The sequence below is a fragment of the Cyprinus carpio genome, chromosome B20 (assembly GCF_018340385.1).
Source record: "Cyprinus carpio isolate SPL01 chromosome B20, ASM1834038v1, whole genome shotgun sequence".
In the NCBI taxonomy this organism is placed as follows: Eukaryota; Metazoa; Chordata; class Actinopteri; order Cypriniformes; family Cyprinidae; genus Cyprinus; species Cyprinus carpio.
In genome coordinates this window covers 23,281,854-23,305,964 of record NC_056616.1, presented here as the reverse complement: position 1 = coordinate 23,305,964, position 24,111 = coordinate 23,281,854, and the positions used below count along the sequence as shown (strand labels likewise).

At 34.7% G+C, this 24,111-nt stretch overlaps 1 protein-coding gene across 1 annotated transcript in view; it reads right to left on the bottom strand.

The window, feature by feature from the left end:
* LOC109112793 (dystrobrevin beta-like) overlaps positions 1–23,944 on the bottom strand; it is a 24,779-nt gene extending 835 nt beyond the window's left edge. Inside the window, exons 1-22 of the mRNA XM_042747023.1 lie at positions 23,735–23,944; positions 17,439–17,481; positions 15,960–16,024; positions 15,786–15,866; positions 14,838–15,051; positions 14,517–14,602; positions 13,743–13,897; positions 13,052–13,157; positions 12,724–12,890; positions 11,235–11,359; positions 9,836–9,907; positions 7,670–7,756; positions 7,506–7,596; positions 7,243–7,316; positions 7,018–7,131; positions 6,456–6,552; positions 6,200–6,220; positions 4,374–4,545; positions 3,966–4,055; positions 2,894–2,947; positions 645–675; positions 1–558 (exon numbers count right to left, since the gene is read on the bottom strand). The exon at positions 1–558 is cut by the window's left edge and continues 835 nt beyond it. Of these exons, the coding sequence (XP_042602957.1) occupies positions 671–675; positions 2,894–2,947; positions 3,966–4,055; positions 4,374–4,545; positions 6,200–6,220; positions 6,456–6,552; positions 7,018–7,131; positions 7,243–7,316; positions 7,506–7,596; positions 7,670–7,756; positions 9,836–9,907; positions 11,235–11,359; positions 12,724–12,890; positions 13,052–13,157; positions 13,743–13,897; positions 14,517–14,602; positions 14,838–15,051; positions 15,786–15,866; positions 15,960–16,023 (1,875 nt within the window). The 5' untranslated portion in view covers position 16,024; positions 17,439–17,481; positions 23,735–23,944 and the 3' untranslated portion in view covers positions 1–558; positions 645–670. The remainder of the gene's footprint in view (positions 559–644; positions 676–2,893; positions 2,948–3,965; positions 4,056–4,373; positions 4,546–6,199; positions 6,221–6,455; positions 6,553–7,017; positions 7,132–7,242; positions 7,317–7,505; positions 7,597–7,669; positions 7,757–9,835; positions 9,908–11,234; positions 11,360–12,723; positions 12,891–13,051; positions 13,158–13,742; positions 13,898–14,516; positions 14,603–14,837; positions 15,052–15,785; positions 15,867–15,959; positions 16,025–17,438; positions 17,482–23,734) is intronic.
* Positions 23,945–24,111: the final 167 nt, after the last annotated feature.

Here is a 24,111-nt window from a genome sequence, read left to right as displayed (position 1 = left end):
GTCTACTGAAAATAAATAAAAAAGTAAATCGAAAATAAATTACAGTACTGAACTCAACCCTTTATTTAATTTAGTTCCTTTAGAAGATCATTTATACTGCATTTGCAGCAACCGCGTCCTAGAAATCAACATGACCACACCCACATCCAACAAACCACGCCCACATACCACGGTCAGCCAATCAACTCATCACGCTCATCCTTCAATCATGCATCACTTTCTATTGCATTCCAACATCAGTCCATTCAGTCTTGTTCTCGTCAGATCTGACACATCCTTGGGTGCATCGGTTTTTCAAAAGCTTTCAAACTTTAACAAAATCAGCTACAAACTTCAAACGAGAATAACTATTCGAACTAGCAGGTCCGCAACACAGACCTTTAAAACTGCATCTCTATCTCACAAACAAAGAAGGGTATAAAACATTGAAAACAACAAAACATTTTCCTTCTCGAGCACTCCACAGGAAGTCAAATCCCTGAACACTCTCTGATTGGCTGAGTCTGGGTTCAGAGGTCATTGTCTTTGTGGTAATGCGTTTGCATGGTGATGCCACACCTGAAATAATGCAAAAAACATTTTGTTTGAGTATTCAAAACGAACAAAATAACACCCCTACAGATATAATGCTGGGTGATACTCACATGGCACTGCTTGCTTCATATTTGGCTTAACCTGGAAAACAAAACTCAAAATTATGATTATCATTTTAAAGTCAAAGATTCACTTCAACCTTGTAAAGCCTCACATAAGAAATAATGGGCAGAAAAATTGATTTTTCTGGAATGGAACTAAAACTCTGTGCACGTGTTTTGTGTCATATTTGATACATCAGGTTTTTGGCTCAAAAAGTAGAATATATTGAGAATACTGAGCTTTTTGTGGAGAAACACCTAAATTATACTCAGAACAAACAGCAAAAATAAGCTGATATGTATATGGACAAAAAGTAGGATGAAATTCTAACAGCTTGCAATGTAAAACAAAGAGAACAGTCTTACATAAACTGCATACAAATATGTTGTCACTCTATATCTGCCCAGAATATGTCTTTAGTAAGATTAGATTTAAATGTTTAGTTTTATAATCAAAGCTTTGTAGCTTCAAAAATTGATGCAATGCAATACAATGTTGATTGAGAGATAAAACTTCCCAATTTTCCATTTGCCACTCAAATTTGAACATGATTCTTCTAAAAAAAAATGTTTGTATAATTAAGTAGCCAAAGTTGCTTCAGTCAAGCATTTAATTCCTAACAATGCACACAAACAAGGCAAAAGTTATTCTTATGTATACTTGATAATAATCAGTAAAGATTTTAAATCAAAAAAAATTATCCACAAGCTGAAGGTGGACGTATTTACAATTATACTAAAATGCTTTTTACTTCCTAAAAAAGCATAAACTATCAGTCAGGTGACAGAATGCATGTAGTATCGATTGTGTATAACAGGATTTTCAGCAGTTTTGATCATGTTGATCATTTACAGGCCTTAGAAATTTGCCTATTAAACAAGATACAGTAGACTTTATAGGGTTAATAAAGATAATATCTTGCATGAGACATCTGCTAACATACTTCAAAAGTTGTAATATTCAGACACACAGAGAGACGTTGTCTGGAAGTCTCTGGTGATCCATTAATTCTCTTATCTGGAATTAGTAAAGCTGCTTCAGCTCAGTACAGGAACTAATTGAGTAGATAATCTACCACCTTGTTTCCTCAACCCTTGTTTAACCTACATAGTGTTTTAATTAAATAGACCCTCTACACTTTTACACAGTGTAGAACAATTGTGCATATAAAACAGCTGGTTTTTGTTTTCAACACTGATAATAAACAGAAATATTTCTTGAGCAGCAAATCATCATATTAGAATGATTTCTGAAGGATCATGTGACACTGAAGACCGGAGTAATGATGCGGAAAATTCAGTGTTGCATCATAGGAATAAATTCCATTTTAAGATATATTCCAATAGAAAATGGTTAGTTTAAATTGTAATAATATTTCACAATTTTAAAGTTTATATTGTATTTTGATCAAATAAATGCAGCCTTGGTGAGCATCAGAGACATTTTTAAAAACATTCAAAACCTTGAAAGGTTGTGTGTGTTTATAAAATAAATGATAACTGAAAAATGGATATTTGCAGAAATATCAAGTTTAAAGTCTATGTTAATTTAGTCTGAGATGCTCCAATTTTCTAATTTTTGACATTTATATCTTTCAAAATAAAATGAGCCTTTTGATGCAAGATACCATACGTACACGTATATGTAATGATCAAGGATCTAATATAATATAATAAGTCATTAGGGCATTTTACCAGAAACATGTTTTAAGTGCTGCTCTCCAGGAAATATTCACTCAGTAAATGATTCCAGCTACAGCAATTTTGAGCAAACTTCTGCTCAGAGCCTAATTTGAGTGATGGCGTCTGAAACTAGCAGAGAAAGGCCATCAGAAGCAGACCAATAAAACATGAGCGGCGGAGCTGGATGGAGAGATGAATGAACACAGCGAAGAAAGAGAAAGAACGAGCGCTATAATGAAGGTGTTTCCCAGTACGGGTTCAGCTCATAAAGGTTCAGTGTGCTGGAACCCTCTGACCCTACAGGAAGTAGTTAAAAAAAAACATCCAGCACCGCTCCACACACTCGTAAACAGCATCCTTGTTAATAATAATGAGTAATTAAGCACTAACGATCCCCCTCAGACAGCACAGACACACGCCAGACACACACACTCCCGCCCCATAAAACATTATGAGCTTTTGTTGTGTGCAGAGAGGATAAATCTCATGAAATCATTGATGTTCATGTAACCAGGTCTGCATTCAGGAGCACAGATGCATTCTGGGTAATGTAGTTCTGATGTGGAGGGTAATACCTCTGTCTTTGCCATTCTGCAGCAGTCTCTCATCCTCCTCTCCTCCATCTTCTACTAAAGACAACAGAAGAGCATATATATTATGTTTGTATATAAAAATGAATGAATTAAGAAGCATTATAAACTCCAATACAGTTTTGTAAAAATGTTTTGTCTAGAGACATTTTAAAAGTGTTATTGTTTACTAAAACTAAAATGATTAAACTATAATTGTTTAATATTTTATTTAATAATTTAATCCAAATTGTTCTCTTTTAAATAAAGCTGAAATAATAATATTAATTAGATTTTTTTTTAAAAAGTTATGTTGCCTTGACTGAAATAAAATAAGTTAAAAGTACTAAAATTACTAAAACTAAAATTGAAAAGTAAAAAAAGGCTCAAATCTAAATATACAAAAATTATTAAAATTACAAATGCACCTAAAAAATGTACTTAAATGTAAACTTAACTTTTATTGAAATAAAATCTGAAAATATACAAATTAAAGCAAATAAAAAAATTAATAAATATTATAATAGTATATAAATAATGCTAAATTAACACCGGTAATCATGGAACTCATATCAGTGTTATTTTAGTGTAACTGAGATACTATCATGGTTTTTATTATGGTCATTTTCAATTGATTTTTTATTTTTCTGCTTCTCTTTTAATTTTAGTTAAAGTTAAAGTTTTAGTAATTTTGTTGCATGTTATATATCTATATCTTTTTATACATTTGTTTTTCAGTTTTAATTATTTTAATGAATCAAGTTAAAATAAACAAAAATGAGAAATGTTTGTGTGGCATTTTATGTCACTTAAAAGCTTTATTTCAAGTAACAAAATATTTAATGCTTTCACGTTTAGTTAACTATAATAACCCTAATTCATAAACCAATATATTAACATCTATATATTCAAATGCTATAATGGCACTAGAATGTCCAAAAATCTGTGTGTGTGTTTACTTTTTAGTAGTTTAGCTAGTTTGTGTCTGTTTCAAGTAACAGGTAACCTGAAATTCTCCCACCATTTCTCTGTCATAGCTGTGAGAACACAGACTTCCCACAATGCATCATGATCGTACCTGAGTTGAGCTCTTTGACCAGTGAAGACATGGTGTTTGTGATGGAGTCTGCTGCCACCAGGAGATCATTTCGCAGGTTTCTGCGAGGTCCTGTAGGATCCAAACAAAAAGAATGTTTTGTAGGTTTATTGAGTTAAAAAAGGCTAAATTGTTACACCACAAAAGATGCATGAACTGAGATTATTTCAAAATATTTTATCAACAAAATACAAAAATAACAACATATTTGATGTTTAATATACAGTACAGACTAACTATTTCGGACTTATGAGATGTCAAAATGGGTGGGGCTACCCAGTTCAATCCTGTCACAATCTGAATCATGTGACCAATAAAAATTCTTGTTGCTCGTCAGAAAATAAAACACAGTAGTCTCTTTTGTGTTAAAGTGATAAATGAAGAGGTTACCCTGAGCAAATGCTTCCTGAACATCTCCACCCACTCCAGCTAAAGAGTCCTGGGGCCCGTGGGTGGGGACGTGGCCTCCGTGTGTGGGGGTGGGGCATGATGAGGGAGAGCGAATGGGCATCTGCATAGAATGAGGGGAGGCGTGGCTGGGGGAGGAGCCAGCGGCTTGAGCCTGAAGAGAGAGAATGAAAACTTCATACTGTACGAGATACACCTGCTTAACCGTTCTGCTAGCACTAAAAACTGTAAGTGCATATTTACATCAAAAGCGAATTCTCTGCACTAAACTAAAGCCAAACTGAAATAAGAGAGGCTGGGTAAACAATAAAGCCCATGGCAAAGAAAGGATTTCTATTTTTTATGGAAAACTTAAGTCTTAAAATATGTACTACTATTTCTAACACGTAAAAAGATGCATTAATATTTTCTGAGAACTTACAGCAGACACTGGAAGTTAAATATCGGGAGGAAAAGAAAGAGATAAATACGCCTAAATGAAAAAAAATGAAAAACAATGGAAAGGAACTTTCATATAAACAAACGAGAGACACTGAACAATTTCTCTTACATGCACAGTTAATCACACACTCAAACAGAGCATTTTCATATCCCCATGTTCATGTACTAATACACTGGCTAAAATAGTATAAGCACCGGTTTTAAAGATGGAAATCTTATTAGTTGTAATGTTTATTTTTTCATAATATTACAAATGAGTAAGCATCAGTGCTATTTTATTTATATACAACAATAGTATAATTTTTTAAAATTTTGAATCAGATTTTATGTTTCATTTAAATTTTAGTAATTTTATGTTTTAATTTTATTAGTTAGCATTCTTAGCCATTTTTATTGGCTTTTGTTATTTTTGTTTTTTTATATTTCTATTTAATTTCATATTTATTTCAGTTTTAGATTTAGTAATTTTAGTACTTAACATTTATTTTAGTTAGTGGCCAAGGCAACATTTCTTTTTTTTAAGTTAATGCCTTATTTAATATTTATTTCAGCTTCACTTCACTTAATTTTGAATAGTTTTGGTTAAAAATAATAACACCGCCAAGCATAAGCAGAGTTTTATTTCACTACATTGGTTTAACTGAATGTTGTTATTTTTGTCATGTTTTGTCACTTAAAATATATGTAAAATATACTCTACACATGGTAGAATATTTCCTGCTTATAATAATAATAATAATAATAATAATAATAATAAAAACTGGTAGTAATCAAAATGTTTCACAAGCCTACTTTGGGTTTTTATGAATGATCAGCTTGTACAGTAGGTGTCCTTCTTTTAAATTTCCTTTTTTTTTTCTTTATTAAAAAAAAGAAAATCAATAACAAATCTCAATGTTAGGCCAGCCCAGAATTTCCTGTGGATTTTTACAATAGCAATTTTTTATTTAAGGGTAAAATAAGATCTGTGTATTAATGTATTAATTTGAAAAGACTTTCACATTTAGTTCTAAAAGAGAAATTACACTCAGTCAAGACCTCAAGCATGAATTTTGAAGCTGCTATGTTTTATAAAAACCTAAATTATTATACATATGTGACAGTCTGATTTGTGAGGCATGTAAACTCAAATTATGGCACTGTGATTATTTAGCAACGTAGCAACTTACATTTAATGCTGTAGTACCTTATTTTATTCATAAATCAAAAACTGCTATTCTAAAAACATTCTATGCTATTCTACAGTCTAAATCTCTATTTATCTACATATTTATTTGTGTAAGTGACTTTTAAATGTGCCTAGCAAAATGAGTCTTATGAAATCACACAGTAATTTCTCTGACATGCACAGTAAAACACACACTTACAGCTTGTCTCTGCTCCTCATCCTGCAGGAACAGGACAGAGATGGAGGGAAAGAACACAGGGAGTGAAAAACAGATGACGAGAGCAAGTAATACCACTATCAACTCTAATCCGAAAAGAGAAGAAGTGAAAAGTGGGAAACTAGATCAAGGCAGCAGCTCACATGATAAACTCTAAAGAGAGTGACGCCCTCCGGTGGCTGAAATATTACAGTGCACTAGAAAGAGTGTCTGGTCTTGCCCTGTGTGTCTGGTGTACCTTCAGTAGTTTCATGAGCCCTTCCAGCTGCACCATGAGCTCTCTTCTGCTCTCCTGAAGAGACGACATCCTCTGCTCCAGCTCATCCTTCCTCTGCCTAAAACACACACAAACACAAGCACAGAGCTTAGACCTCTCATACATGCAATGATTTATGAGAGAATGCAAATGTAAAAAATACAATTGGTCATATGTTAATTCACAGTGCATCTACTAATTTTAACAAATACAAAATGATACAAAAATGTATCATCAGTGATAAAATTAGTTCAGTTGCTAAGGAAACATTTGTCATTTTCATTTAGTTTAACCTGATGTAAGTTAGTAAAATGAAAGTTAAGTAAAATGAGTAAAAACGAACATCTGAGTTTCAATGCTATCTGATATCTGTGTGTGTGTGTGTGTGTGTGTGTCTATGTGTGGTCCTGATAAACGGCATGTTGTAAAAACCAAATGTCTTCACAAGGATCGCAAATTTTGTCATTTTTTGACCTTGTGGAGACATTTCTGGTCTCTATGAGGGCAAACAAAAACCCAACATGTGTGTGTGTTTGAGGGGTACCTGAGCTGTCTGAGTTCTGCCAGCAGGGTCGGGTTTTGTTGGACTCTCTCTGGCGTGGGCTGACATGCCTGTTCATGCTCCGTTCGCAAACGCTGGATCTCCTGCAAAATCTCCCTGAAAACACACACAGCATTACCATTCACACACTCGCTGAGACTGAAACCAAAACCACTGGATGTAAATCTTCATGAGAGCATCTCCATATGCAGCTGTGAGCGTGAGTACCGGTTCTTGTTCTCCAGCTGCATGATCAGTTCTCTCTGCTGTTTGTTGGTGTCGTAGCTGACGTCCGAAGCTCTCTGTGATTCACAAGAGCAGCAGGAATAAAGAAATATGACTGTGTGCATTTGCTTAGCCGTCCCAAAATGAGAGCTTCTTTGATGATAAAAAAAATCAAGTCGATTTAAGTGTTTTTCAATGCTAGAAGGCATCTTATAAGTCTGTAGTGAGCATACTTATTAAAGCGATAGTAAATGTGTGTAACTCACTCCTGTGTGTCCAGGATCCGTGGCCAGACGAGAGGCGTAACGAGCGATGAGTTTGTGCTCTTCATCCGTTCGGGTAGGACTGTCTAATGCACTACAAACACACACAGAAAATATTATTACATTTACATTTACAATAACCTCAGGAGACACACACACACACTCACCGTGGGTTGCTCTGGAGTTTGTTCACATACGCTGCGATCAGAGCATGTTCCTCATTCATACGCTCAGCTGCGGCTAGAGTCGGCGGTCTACACATACAAATCAAATTAAATAGCACATTACAGACTCAAACAGGTTTTGTATGAAAGGACTGTACTCTAACACTGCTTAGTCCCTAATTTGTATTAGGGATGAAACTAGGCTCCATAATTTACAGGTTTACAGGTTCATCAAATAAAAATTATATTTATTAAAATAATAATTATTTAATAATAATTAGGGAAGCACGATATTATTGGACCAATATGGGAATCTGCTGATAATGGTTTTAAAAGTAAATATCAGCAATGGCCCGATATGAAAAATTATGCTGATATGTCTTTCTGATAAGAGGAGGAACTTACATGTGCTCAGGGTGTGCTAACGATTAGATCACGTCAGCATTGTGGCTCATTCTTTAAAGGGGTCATATGATGCGGGTAAAAAGAACATTATTTTCTGTATTTGGTGTAATGAAATGTGTTTATGCGGTTTAAGGTTCAAAAAAACACATTATTTTCCACATACTGTACATTATAGCTTGTCCACTATGCACCGCTTTCTGAAACGCATCGTTTTTTTATAAAGCTCATCGTTCTGAAAAGCGAGGTGTGCTCTGATTGGCCAGCTATCCAGTGTATTGTGATTGGCCAAATGTTTCAAGTGTCTGACGGAAATGTTACACCCCTCAACATATACTGTTATGGTGTGTCCTGGTCAGAACACCGGCATGACAGGACAAAAACAATAAAACCCATTACAAACGAGCCATTTGTTGCATCCAGTGTCGACATAATTACTGATTATAATGACTTTTACTGTCTTTTTACGCGTTGCATATCACGCCGCATAAACATAAAACCATGTCTGCATTTGTGATCGGAGAAATGATAAACAACAAGTACTACTCTACACTGCTCAAAATCTGCATTTGAATCATCAGTGGCAAATCCTTTACATATGCGCCAGCACGGCTTGAGTGAGCGCCAGCCAGCGCCAGCAGCTTTGAGTGAGGAACAGCCGGGGGCTTGAGTGAGTGGCAGCCAGCAGCTATAACGAGGAACGGCCGGCGGATTGAACGAAGGAGCGGCCGGGGGTTGCGACAACCACATGTGACGACCCTGGGCTGGACACCGCTTCATCCACGGTGAGCGCAAAGTTGATGTATTTCCTCAGCGACCAGCACAGATCAGCTCCAGGCATGACGAAGCGGATATCGTGCTCTTTTTTTGAAGGCCAAACAAAGTAGTTTCACTTTCACAATGAAACACACAGCTTCTCCATGAAATGGCCCCGGCGGCAACAGTGAGAATAAAAGGTACACCTTCTTTCTTTGTGTGAACATTTGGGCGGCGTTATGCAAATCTTCCCACATAGTGATGTAGAGATGTGGGGGTGTGTTAGAATGAGCTGTTTAGGGGGGTGTGGACGAGTCTTAACTTAAAGAATATCTCTTTGGATTTGAGTCTTTGCAACTTTACAGATCTTCTTTATGCACCAAGAGCTTGTAACACTCCAAAGAGAAAGGAAAAATTTAAATCGCATCATATGACCCCTTTAAAAGACAATATATGCAATGTTTTTTAAAGCTATATTTTTATTTTTAAATTTGCTTTTTTCCTCAGCAAAGTTGTAGTAACATAATCTACACATTTTTTTAACAATAAAATATGACAGTGTTGCTGAGAAGTGAAATTAAACATTTATTTTTCCTCTTGAACTATTAATTCTTGTATAAGAGCATTTAAATAAGAGCACCATTCAGCCAAGTAGTAGTAATAGTAGTAACGGTTTTTAATGAAAATGTAAATACAGTTTCAAGGCATGTAAAAAAAAAAAAATAAATGTATGGCTGGCAATTTTTCTATTTTAGTTTTGAATGAAATTGCTGATATTAAATTTATAATTTATTATAATGTCAATAACCAATAGATGACTGATATTACAAAAATAAGCTAGATTTACTTTACTAGGAAAAAAAGGAAATTAAATACATATTTTAGTTTGTATTTTACAAGTGATGCCTGTAGGATTGCAATAATGTGTATAATAAGATATCAAATTTCTCACACATAAAACAGTTTGAGCTGATTGATCTTAAAGGTCAAAGGTGAAGAGCAGGTGCTCACCTCTTAGTGGGGCTGGGGCCTGCAGACGGGGGCAGAACTGGTTCATTCATGTTTCCTATTGGACGGGGAGGACTAGAGAAAAACACAATGACATGGGTATCTATATAATAAAACAACACCACCCAGCATCATATTTACTGAGTGAAATCAAATACTAGCTTCTTACTAATTTTAAGGTGCTGATTCCAAAAATAATGCCTGTTTTGCTTAGACACGATGCACTTACTCACAAAATATTAAGCATTCTGTAGCTTTTTTGCTTTTGACAAACATTTGTAAGGTGAAGTTTTGTATTATCCCTTAATCACCAGAAAAAAAACACCATAACGACATAATTTCCAAGTCAGGTTACAAATATTTGTTCAGTACTCAGATATTTCACTGCTTATGTTAATTTGTCTGATTTGTGTTATTTTAAGTGCTTTAAAGTTTATACATACACACATATTTACTAAATATAAATTAAATAAAAAGATTTTACATTATTATTTTGTAAAAAAAAAAAAAAAAAAAAAAAAAAAAAAAAAAGAAAGAAAGAAAGAATTCTCTGTGATGGAAAGTTTATATTTTTGCAAATCAGCATATTTTTTCAAGATGCAGGGCTATGTAATATATAATACATAACATAAGATAAGATTACATAACATAAGATTGAATATTTCATAATAATATTAGATAATATTTATCTTTAACCATTTTAAACAACATTTTGAATTTTTTCATTATTATTCATGCATAGTTCCACCTTGATAAACAGGGAATATCTATAATTAAAAAAAAAAGTCACAGTTTAATTTGTCACAGTGTAGTGAACTACAAAAACAAAAAAAAAAAACTAAAAGGTGATTATACACTCACGTACACTTTAAACTAAAAACTGAATGGATGTTAATAAAAGTTCATGGACACTTACAGAATTTCTCTCTTACACATACACACATGAATTCAGAATAAATTAAACATTATACTGTTCAGCTGACCCAAATACACACACACACACACACACACACAGGTCAGTCATGCAAAACTAAGAGACTGAAGCAACACAGACAGAACAGAGAGAGACACAGAGCATGATTCCTGGGGAAAAAACATACAGACTGAGACAAACAGACATCAGAATGAAGACAAAATCATAACTGACCTCACGTCTGTAAGCAGATAATAAAAGCAAACTCCTTCTGTCTCTCTCTGTCTCTGACGAGTGATCGTGTCTGACCCTCATCAATGTGTCCACAGAGACAATGTGATCATGTGATGTCGGGAACCAATAGAAACATTCCCAACACTTCCAAAATGGCCACAGACAGAGGGCTGTGTGTGTGTGTGTGTGTGTGTGTGTGTGTGTGTGTGTGTGTGTGTGTGTGTGTGTGTGTGTGTGTGAGAGAGACTGTCTTACACTATATTGGACAGGTTGAGGGGTTTCTCAGGGTATTCTGGGTAGACGGGATGGGACGGCTCTCTGCTCGGCACACAGCCCAAAGATTTACTGATGGCATGACCCAACTTCTTAGCTGGAGATTTCTGGAACAAACACACACAAATATGAGGAACCAAAACTAAAAACCTCCAAAAGACATGAAAAGTTTCCACTTGAATCTTTTTGCACTGTTTCAGATTAAGTAACAGATTCCAGTTGTATAAAGAAATGCACATTTAGTATAGAAATCAAAATATTTTCACACCCTGTGAAAACCCCACACAAAAAAAAAACAACAAAAAAACAAAAAAAAAAACAAAAAATTTTAGATATAAAAATATTTAAAAAAAAAATTATTTGTTTTATTCAGCAAGGATGCATTAAATTGATCAAAAGTGACAGTAAATACATTTGTGTTACAAACTATTTCTATTTTATATTCATCAAACAAACCTGAAAAAAGAAATGCATTGCAGTTTTCATAAAAATATTAAGCAGCACAAATATTTGCAACATTGATAATAATAAAAATGTGTTTTAGAGCAGCAAATCAGCATATTAGAATGATTTCTGAAGGATCATGTGACACTGAAGACTGGAGTAATGGTGCTGAAAATTCTGAAATTGTAAATCATAATAATATTTTACTATATTATTTACTATTTTTTTTTGTTGTTGTTTTTTTTTTTTTTTATCAAATAAATGCAACCTTGGTGAGCATTAGAGACTTTTTAAAAATCCTAGCAATCCCAAAAACTTAAATGGTAGTGTAGAAATGTAAATTTGCTTAAAAAAAAAAAAAAAAACTTTTATAATGTTATTAATTCCTAGGACTAAAAAAAAAAAAATCTTTATATTTCCTGGTTTTCCATTTTCCTGGATGGTGGCATGAAACATGAAAAACTATTTTATGACTGTTTTTAGTGCAAACATTATACATAGACTACAGAAAAAAAAAACTATATATATATATATATATATATATATATATATATATATATTATATAACAAACTATAAAATATTTTCTATAAAAATGTTAATGCCCTAGCAGTGGCAAGTAGCATGTTTTATATTTAATTTGATTACATTAATGTTAGATTTAAAGTTAAATTACATTAGTTACATTAAAGCTGAGATTTACAATAAATAATTTTAACTGCTATAATGTAAAAGAAATACTGCTGTAAAAAAAAAAAAAAACACCTTCTTTGTTAAAAGTGTTTGCAAACCAAATGTTATTGCACTTTCATTCATATAGCAGTACTTTTTAATGAAAAAAGTACACAATACACTACTTTTGAATGGATTATTGAATTTTGTGCATAATGCGATTAATCACAATAAAAAAAATAATTTATCGTTGCCCAGCATTAATATATATTTATTTATTTATTTATTTATTTATTTATTTATTTATTTATTTATTAATAAAACAAATATGAGATGAGCACTGTAGCTGATCCTCACCCAGGACGAATGCTCCTTCATCTCATGCTGGTTGTTGTGGTTTCCACTCGCATGACCTCGCCAAAAACAGTTCTGACACAGCTGATAGTTAAAACACTGCTGACAGCGGTAACGAAATCCCATCATGCCCTCTGACCGACAGAACGAACACGCCACCGGATGATAGACTGACAAACAGAGACAGATTCATTGTGCTGGAATATACAAATATTGAATTAGAAAATGAATGTTCATGATTGGAGACTTGTCAAAATTCTAGCTTTGTCACGGCAGCATAAATAAGTGTGAGTAATATAAATAATTAAGAGTATATTATTCCGTGAGTTACCATTCTCCACGTTTGCCAGCCGATGCAGCAGAGGAAGCCAAATGAGACACTGAGGAGGAGAATCTGACATCAGAGTATCCAGAAACACACACACAAACACACACATCTGTTAAACACACACACACACACACACACACACACACACACACACACACACACACACACACACACACACACAGACTCAATAAATGCATCCATGACAGAACTTTTGCACATTAACACACAGGATGTTGCTTTGTGGTTGCTAAGGTATTCTGAGCATTTAGGGCTTGTGTTTAATATAATTTTTTATCTAATTTTTATACATTTTAAAAAAATTTAACTATACTTGTTACTTGAAGTTCAAGTTCAATTAAACCCACTGTTAAGAAGGCAATAAAAAAAATTAACAATAGCAAGATCTGGCTTTCCAAAGTTAATGAACAATTGTGTGATCTCTCAAAATAAGAGTGATTATGCTTTTTCCATAACTGAGAACCCCACACCAGGTTAAAACTAAGTTTGATTGCTTCATTCAGATGCATGATTTGGAGTATTTTTACTTCATTATTACTTCTGTAGCACAAATGATCAGTCACACAGTCTAACACTCAATGTTCAGATCACTGACCCAATCTATGAGCAATAATAGTCAGGTTTATACAAACACCTCTTACAACACAAAGAGAAGAAACAAGTGTGGAATTGTTACTTGTTGAGGAAAGCAGGATCTGGCGAAGTGATCCACGTAGCCAAACGACGGCCCCTCAAATACGCCAGTGGGCAGCTTCAGCGCCTCTCGCAGGAAGTGGTCAAACTTGGACATCACCATCGCACCATGAGTATCAGATATCTGAGAGAAAATATCTAACACACACACACAAACACACACTTTACATCAGCCACAGAACATGTTCATGAGCAATGACATGCATATCAATATCATAACTGATAAACTTCACACTGAACTGAATAAAGATATTCCCTGCATCTGAAAACAAATACTTCCTTACTATATAGTAGGTAAAAAAAAGTATGCCATTGTCTAAATTCGATGGACACTTTACTATCCCATGAGGCCACTCATACTATATACAACATACTTTTTTTAATGGTGGCAAAGCAAGTTCAAATTCAAATGTAGAAGCTACTGTATTTAAACAGTGATTTTGGATACACCAATTGTCTTTACAGCAGAATTTGAAATTGTCTTATGTTTGAAGAAGTTTGCATGATTGATTCTATTATTTTCACTACTCCAACTTGTTCCCATGACCTCCAACACACTCAAACAAATGCAAAATCAGCACAATTAAACAGCATAGCCAATCCTCACATCAGACAAATGATTTAAACAAACATCAACACATTTGGAGATCATCCCATTCCTAATACACCTAGAAAACAAGCGCCAGATAAATAAAGGTGACTCGATTTGATTTGTCCACTAGTGGGCATCACTGCTGAAATCGATGCATGAACTTACAGCGAAGTTTATCAACCAGTTTCCCTCCACACAGCACCGAGAGCATCACTTTCACTGAAAACACCGTCAGCCTTCCCTGAGAATCACTGCAAAACACACACAGTTACACCGTCAAATCAACTGATGCGGATTCAGACCAGAACTGAATAGAAAGTTGTGAATAGAAAGAATGCCATTTATTTGAAATAGAAATCTTTTTTAACATCATAAATGTTGTTACTGTCACTTTGGATCAATTTAATGCATGCTTGCTAATTAATGTTAATTTCTTTAAACAAATCTGAAATTATCCCAAACTTTCACAAACAAACACACTCTCACCTGTCGTGTGCCGCCAGCATGAAGTTGAGCAGCAGGCTGGTGTTGTGCTGGACGTTGATCTGGTGTGTGGTGGGCAGCCGTTTGTTTAGCTGCTGGTAGATGCAGGTGATGATGGTCTCCAGCCGAGCCACGCTGATCTCAGTACAGACATCCAGCGTGTTCAGACCATTGTCACGAAACGCCTCAATCATGTTCCACACGTCCACCAGATGCACTGAGAAAACACATGAAATATAGGGAATTATGTCAGAGAAATACTTACTATGTCAGTCCAGATTTCTCTAAATATGATAAAAATGATAAAAACTCACTTTTAAACTTGAAATTGTGACACAATGTCATTTATAAAGAAGTCTCTCATGCTCAACAAGGCTGCATTTATTTGATCAAAAATACAGTAAAAACAGTGAAATATTATTACAATGTAAAATAGCTGATTTCTATTGTAATATATTTTGAAATGTATTTTATTCCTGTGATCAAAGCTGTATTTTCAGCATCATTACTCCAGTCTTCAGTGTCACATGATTCTTCAGAAATCATTCTAATATGCTGACTTGCCCCTCAAGAAACAATTCTGACTATTATCAATGTTGAAAACAGTTTTGCTGACTAAATTGTTTTGGAAACCATGGTTTCCTTTGCTTATTTGATGAATATGAAAATAAAAAGAACAGTTTTTTTTTGTTTGAAATAGAAATCTTTTGTAAAATTATAAATGTCTTTACTGTCACTTTCGATCAACTAAATGCGTCATTGATAAATAAAAGTATTAATTTCTAAGAAAAAAAAATCTTACTGACCCCAAACTTTTAAACAAGAGCTTATTTCTGGCCTATGTTTCACACTTATCATACTAAATAGAGTTCATTCATGCTGAGCTTTGTTTTGAATTTGCAAACAATCTGCAAAATGCATCTTTTTCAAGATCAGTCCAGTGCTACTCACGGTTGCATTTCTTCTGAATGAATCTGAGCTTGCAGGCGGTGCGGTACGTGGACAGCCGGATGGTGTCATAATTCTGCGTCTCTGAAGAATCAAAGTTGCACATTTATACTCCGATGCATCAGTTTATGAACATGTGCATTGTGGGTCAAAGGTCATGTGGTGGGCGTCACTCACTCATGTCTGTGAAGATCTGCTTCCTGTCGGCCATGACATTCCCCTTCCGTCTCTCCTCTATCATCCTAGAGACACACAGAGAGTGATTATTTAATTAGAGGCACTTTTGAAATCTCAAAATAAATATCTTTAAAAGAATGAAGCATCTTCAGACTGTTTCACAAACATAAAACTGTAACTTAAAGGCAATTTCTTATATTGAAATTAAAAAAACATGCATTATGGTAATACAATTTGATGGTTATTTTTTCCCTTTATGTTGTTGCTAAAAATAAATAAAGACCTGTATTTTTGCATAATGTGTAACAATGTGTGTGGTTTTTTTTTTCAACCTTGCATGATGGTAAAGAAATGTGATGGATTGTATTTTAACAAGAAAGAAAGAAAGAAAGAAAGAAAGAAAGAAAGAACAACCTAGCAACCAGATGTGCCAAAAACCTTTTAACAGTGACTTTTTTGGACACTCATCGACAGCCGACACACAACTGAATTTCCCTAACATCTTAATAAAGAACAGAACTGAATCTCTCTCTATTTACTGCAAAGCACTGAATCATGTGTACACACATTCCTGCAGGGATTTGAGGGTCTCCGGTGAGACTTACCCATAATCCCCTGGGACACAGAGGTACAAACACTCACAACTGCTACTTTAACACAACTCCACTAAAACTGACATCCAAACACTCGGGAAGAACTCTTTCCTTTTATTCGTTCACTGTCTTCTTCAACTCGATGACATCGTCATTTTGTCCTCATTGCCTTATTTGAACTGAATGAGATTCTGAACAAACTCATAACTAAGTGAGAAGAATTTCTCAAACACGCAGCACCTCACTGTCCTGAACTCACATTAACACTCATCACACTGACACGTTAAAAATCACCAACACACTCACACACCGGCTGCAGCTGAGGACTGAAACTCCCTTAATCACAATGATCTCTAATGAAGAAATGAGGTATGAAAGGGTTAAAAGTTTGGGGTCAGTAAGATTTTAGTTTTACTTACTTTTACTCAGTAAGGATGCATTAAATTGATCAAAAGTGACAATAAAGACATTAAATGATTTCAATGAAAATCATGACTTCCACACAGTTTTTAAGCAGCACAACTCTTTTCAACATTGATAATCAGAAACATTTAATGAGCAGCAAATCAGCATATCAGAATGATTTCTGAAGAATCATGTGACACTGAAGACTGGAGTAATGATGCTGAAAATTCTGCTTTGCATAACAGGAATAAATTACATTTTAAAATATATTACAATAGAACTTGGTTATTTTATATTGTAAAAATTATTTCACAATATTACTGTTTTTACTGTATTTTGATAAAATAAATGCAGCCTTGGTGAGCATGAGACTTCTTTCATAAACAGAAAGAACAGTGCACACATTAAATGTTGAAATGCAACTGAAATCTGAAATGCAGAAGTACAAGTTAATTAAGAGGAAATGCCTGTCATTGGTTACCTGATCTCGGCTGTAAGTCAGTCAGGTGAGAGCATCAAGAGGCCTGAAAACAGGAAGGAAGTGAGATGATCAGACGTTTGTTTACTTGAGCTGTCACATTAATCCCAGATTAATCACACATTCATCACAGCCACAGTCCAGCACATCTCTGATTCCCACACTGCTCATTCCTCCTGCTGCATCTGTGATCATTCACACGACAGTCTGTCAATCACATCTGCTCCTGTCAGAGCACAAGATTTCTTCAGGTACATTGACCGATAAATGCAGCATCACATACAAAACTCATTTAGTTTCTCTTTCAGTAAATATTAAAGTGTCTCATCAAAGGATTCCATATTCCAGTGCCTTTAGTTGACAGTAATGGTCCATTTCAATAGCAGATTATATGATTATCATCTACAACCCCTGGCAAAAATGATGGAATCACCACACTTTGATGTTGTTTACCCAGATTTTTTACTTCATAACAAAGAAACGAATGACAAGATATCACACAAAACAATTTTTGTTTAATAGTTCAACATTCTGGTTATTTTAAACATACCTCAAAAGAAAAGATATTAAACTCTTAATTAATGAAAATTTGTTTTCCATATCAAGTAGAGGAAAAAAGGATGGAATCATCTACTAAAACACACAGTTAGTAGTTCGTAGCTCCTCCTCTTGCTTTTATGACAGCCTGAATTCTTTGGGGACATGGACCTCACTAATGAAAAACAATATTCTTCATCAAGCTGTTTCCAACTTTATCGAACAGTGGTTGACAGATCAGCTTTGCAAGATGGAGCCTTGTCATGGAGCAGTTTTTTTAATTTCCACCATGAATTTTCAATCGGATTGCATTGCATTAAATTGCATATGCAATTTAAATCCATTTGAATTTTCATTTCTAAGTTAACAATCCCTTTAATTAGCACAACACAAAAATATATAATTTTAATACCTTTTCATATCAGAAAATTATACTGAAAATACACACACACACACACGTAAAAGTGTATATAAGTTCCCAAGGCAGGTTCGGGAGGAGCCTAATCATTCATATCATCAACACACAACAGCAGCTTCATTTCATATTAAACTGCTGCTGGAGTTCACAATTAATTCAAACACACAGTCTCTGCACTACCACAAACACCCTCAAAGTGGAAGTAGAGGAGGAGTCACACAGGCGGGCGGCAGTGAGTTTACTATTCCTGTCAGCCGCCCAAACACATGACCTTTCACTCACACACCATAAGTGGAAAACAATTATGTAAAGGAACCATATGAGGCGCGTGTGAATCCGTCTGTGTGGTCAGGCAGATTTTAGCCTGTGCTGATGCAGTTCATTCTCAAACCTCCATTCATACCTGCATTCAGTTCAGAACCAAACGCAGAGCAGAGCCGCTCATTTACTTCAGACACCACGGCCCCTCTGAGACCAACCCAGAACAGAATGCTGCTGCTATACTCACACTGACTAATGCTGTCAGATATTAATATTACAGCCAGTTATTAATAACACTGCCAGATATTATTGGTTCCCTGCTGTGAGCGGTTGTGAAACAACAGCTACAGTCCAAAGCTCAACAAAAATGTTTTTAACTTGATATGCCAACATTTTTAATAGAGCCAACACACACACACAAAATTATATTATAGCGACACATTCCCTTATTTGTATAAAAAAAAAATGCTGAAAATATTTCAAACAAAAAAAATAAAAATAACAAATTATTATATTCTACATAATATTTTACATATACTTTTAATATATTCTAAATATATCACACAATTGTTTGCAATTTTTAAAATGTCATTTAATATAATAAATTGAAATTTATTATATAATAAAATTAATACATTACTGCTTATATACACACATAATAAAAAATATATTAAAAGTATAATATATACATATATTTTGTAATTGATATATAAATGTTTGAATTATATAAATATAAACAATTAAAAATTATGTAAACAATTAGAAATTATATACAGTATGTGTGTACATATATGTATATATATATATGTGTGTGTGTGTGTGTGTGTGTTAAAATATGTATAAAACAAAGATTAGTAATAGTTTAAGTAATAATAGTATAATATATATTTTGTATATATACACACATATACAAATACATTTGGTTGTGATGTATTTGTGATGTAAATGATAAAAAAATTATATAAAACTAGAATAGATCATATCGTTTACAATTGCAATAATAACAGGATAATGTACAGGCCATTGCAACTCTGCAAGAGTGCAAATGTTGCAAAACATTATTGGTTTGTTTATAATGATCAAACCGTCTTAACTGATGCTTGCCAGACTTTCACAAGAAGTTTTGCAATTTCAACAAAACCTCTTCTAGCAGCTAGATAACATTACATGGGTGACAAACTGACTTCAGATGACTATCGTAATGTTGAAGTATCACAGCACACTAAATGGTTTAAGCAATAAAAACACATTTACATAATCAATAAAACATTGGATTGCAAGAACTCAAGCATCCGCCCGACCTCGTAAACCAGCCTGAAACAGGTTTCCACCTGTCAGAATAACTGTGTGTGGCATCATGATAAAAAATGATTAACTCATCAGCTAGTCTGAAAGTCTCTACAGTAGCAGCGCTGTATGACTGCGTGTTATGGAAACATTTACAACAGTAACATTTGCTATGACGACCACAACTGACAGCTCCATCTGGCTGTTTACTCAGCATGTGTGCTTAAATACTGTAAGTATATATATAGCATCTAATAACTGTCTTAATTAATCATCTGAAGAGGTTTCGTTTGAGTTGGAGGAGTTTGTGTTCTTTTCTTCCTCTGCCAGCTCATATCAGTTTCTCTGTTACATGGAGCGAATGACTGAATATCTCCTCTAGGGAGATCAACAAAAGCCTTCGGACGGTTCCCGGGGACAGCGGCCCTCATCTGCCTTTTAGACACTCCTCTGTTCTCCGTCAGCGTCTTTCTCTCATGCGCCACAATGTCTTTGTGCACAAAAATTAGATCAAACTCAGACATCACATCCATTGAGAGAGACGTGACGGAGCACAGAAGAGATTGTGTGTGTTTGTGTTTCACAGGACTGACATCAGCTCTATTTGCATTTCGTACAGAAACAAATAAAGCCGAAAACCCAGGAAGTTAAACACACTGAAATGCAGGGTAACTAATGAAAGCTGTCAAAAACACATCCGGCTCTATTTCACCACAAACTCAAAAGATAAGAATAAGAAGTTGATTTTTTTGGTTACTACTGGTGCCATGCATGATTATTTATATTAAATAAACAATTTTTTGCAGCAATTTCACTCCAAAAAATATCAAAACAACAAAAATAAAACATCACATATGCACACAGACACAAATCAGTTTTTGTTTACATTATATGTGTGTACTGTGTATATCTATTATATATATATATATACACATACATACAGTATATATTTTGAAAATATTAACATGTATATATATATTTAATCATATAATTTATATTATACATAAATATTTAATATACAAACATAACATCTTTTTCTGAAATATATACAAGCATGTGTGTGTATTTATATATAAATAATAAATATACACAGTACACACACATATTATGTAAACAAAAACTTTTATTTATTTTCCACTCTGGCTGAGTTACATCCTTCCCTCTGAGCTGTTTGGTTTAGTTTAAGTGTTTTTAAGAATGATTTGAAATTCCTATAAAGAAAATAAATAGAAAATATGCTTCCAGAACCAAGCACACTAAAAAAAGCACACAATGGCAGCCAACATCATCATCATAAAAAAATAAACTTGCATATATAAAGGCCAACAATTTTGAGGTCATAAACAAGTGCATCTGGATTAAACCTCCACTGATTCAACCTAGTAACATTTCAGAAATGTGTTAAAGGTATAGTTCACCCCAAAAAATAAAAAAATTTTCATCATTTACTCACCCTTATGTTGTTCCAAACCTGTATGAATTTCTCTCTTCTGTTAAGCGTAAAACATCATATCTAATTAAAGAATGTAGATAAGCAAACACTTGTCGGTAGCCACTGACTTACATAGCTTGGAAAAAATAAATAAATATGGAACTCAATGGCAACCAGAAAGAAAAAACATTTGGAACAACTGAGGGTCAGTTAGGGGCCGTTTAAAAGACACTGTTTTCAAGTAAAAACTGAAATTTTTTATGCAACAATTTAAATGATAATGGGGTTTTGGGGGCCTGAAAATGCAAACTTTTGAAAAGGGGTTTCAAATTGTACGTTTCGGAAAACAATAAGATTATCATCTCCACGTAAACTATAAAAATGCAAATTTGTGAACATCATGCGCATTACGGGTTCATGCACGAGCTTCTTATAAAGTGACATTGCCAACTACTGGCCTGGCAGAATAATACAGTGTTTTCGTCTTTTGCATGGATCAGTGTGAGCTAGGGAGTGTTTTCACAACATTGTCATCTCAAAAAGATATAAAATAAAAACCTTTCAGTTCTCTAGTAGCCTATATCACTGTCCGGTAAACATACCCTAAATGAGGACAGGATTTTAATTTTTGGCAGGACTGCCCCTTTAAAGGTTTGAGATGTTCTGCAGACTGTACAATGATGTCACAATCAGTAAATGAACACACACACCTTTTAGGGTCTGCCAGTTCGAATGATTATTTTACGACGTCCCAATTCTGGAAAAGGCCATCAGTCTGTCTGAATGCCACTGTAAATGTGAACATATGTGTGTGTGTGTGTGTGTGTGTGTGTGTGTGTGTGTGTGTGTGTGTGTGTGTAGCAGGTAGGCAGAAAATCCGACAAGGGGGACAAACATTCCAAAGATTCCGGATCTCAAACCTCTGTCAACCTGTGTGTGTGTGTGTGTGTGTGTGTGTGCGTGTGTGTGTGTGAGGGAGCTTTTACGCAGGTCACTTGAATAAATGGATTTCAAACACTTTGTTTTAAGAAGCCAAAGCGCAGCGAGCAGCAGGGGCCCCATTCACTCGGGCACACACACTCATACACACATGCAAAAGTACCGACTGGCATGAAGACACTCTCGTGGTTATTTTTGCCTTGCTGATGACTTCAGCTCTTTCAGGTCTGGTACGAACATGCACAAATATGATCTCGCAAACTCACAGACAATCACATCAGTTTTTCTTGTCTTACTCCAGAGAAAAAACACTGTCTGTTCTCATAATCTTCCTTTATAATTTGATAAGTTGCTCTGTCTTGGATCATGTCTCACTAGAGCACAAGTTACAGCCCCTTAAAAGAGTACCATGGTATTTAGGACACCAGCATTATGGTAGCAGCATTGCATTCTTCCAAGTACCACATCGTAGTAATTTAGTACTATGGTACACACAATAGGAGGCTATATTATATAAGTATAGGCTATAAAATTGCACTGTTTATTAATGAAGTGGCTTAATTACTAATCCAGAACTTAAAGTTTAATGTCAGATCAACCAAACAGAAAACAATACAACTGATTCAAGGTCCATGGGCATATACAGTACATCAGTACCATAGAACCATGTTTATGGACATGTATTTTTGGAAATGCATTGACACAGCACTGTGTAAATAAATAACATGGTACATGAACTTCAGTACCATGGTATGAACTTCTGTGGTGATTTGATCACTGTATCGTGGTACTACAATAGCACTTTCTTGTAAACGATGTAACTATTCCAAAGTACTTTAAAGAGAATATACATGTTCAAAAACATGGTAATACACCTACTATGGTATTTTTGTCAATGCATTCTAAAGTTTCTCTTTCTGACTTCCTGCGGAAACACAACAAAACACACATGTACCAGCTGAAAAATGTCACATAAAAACACAAACACACACGAAGAGCTGAAGTCTCACATGAACCTCTGTTCAGTAACAAGTTTCCGAGATTCGGGATGTTTCGCGTTTGTTGTTTTCGCGGAACGGAAACGGTTTCAGCTGCAGGAACAGACGCGTTTGCTCAATACACACAAGTATCCCCAACATCTGTATGTGTAGGCTTTGTTATATAGACATTAACAAGGATTAAGACTTAATTTCTGTAAATTAGAGGAATGAAGAGATGAAAGCGAGCAGCCATGTTGTCAAACCAACAACACCATCACCACATAATATTCTCTCCCCCACAAAAACATACGAGAAAACTTTTATATATTATATAGTTATATAATAACATAAAAAGTTGTGTTGTCGTGTATAGTTCGGTGTTTTGGGTTGTAGTTGTGTGTTTAATGGAGGGTTAGTGAAGAGCAGAAGTTCGGTTTTGACTCACCGGAACGAGTTTCCGTCGCTCGGATCCCGTTAAAAACCCTCCAGCATCAGACTCTCATCTCAGCCTGTGATTTCTCATTATATATTCTCATTGTCCGAGGATTCAGTTCAGTTGAGTCACGATTCATTCACGAGATCTCCGGTGTAACAACAGACCGACTCTGTGTGATCGCCATACTGAAGAAACTCAATGAGAATCAATGAACTCTCTCTCTCTAACTCTCTCTCTCTCTCTCTCTCTCTCTCTCTCTCTCTCTCTCTCTCTCTCTCTTCTGTATACTTTTTCGGTGCACGACACACAATGTTGCACTCAGTATTTACACATACTTACACATTATAATACAATAACTATTAAAAGTATAATATTATCTGTAACTA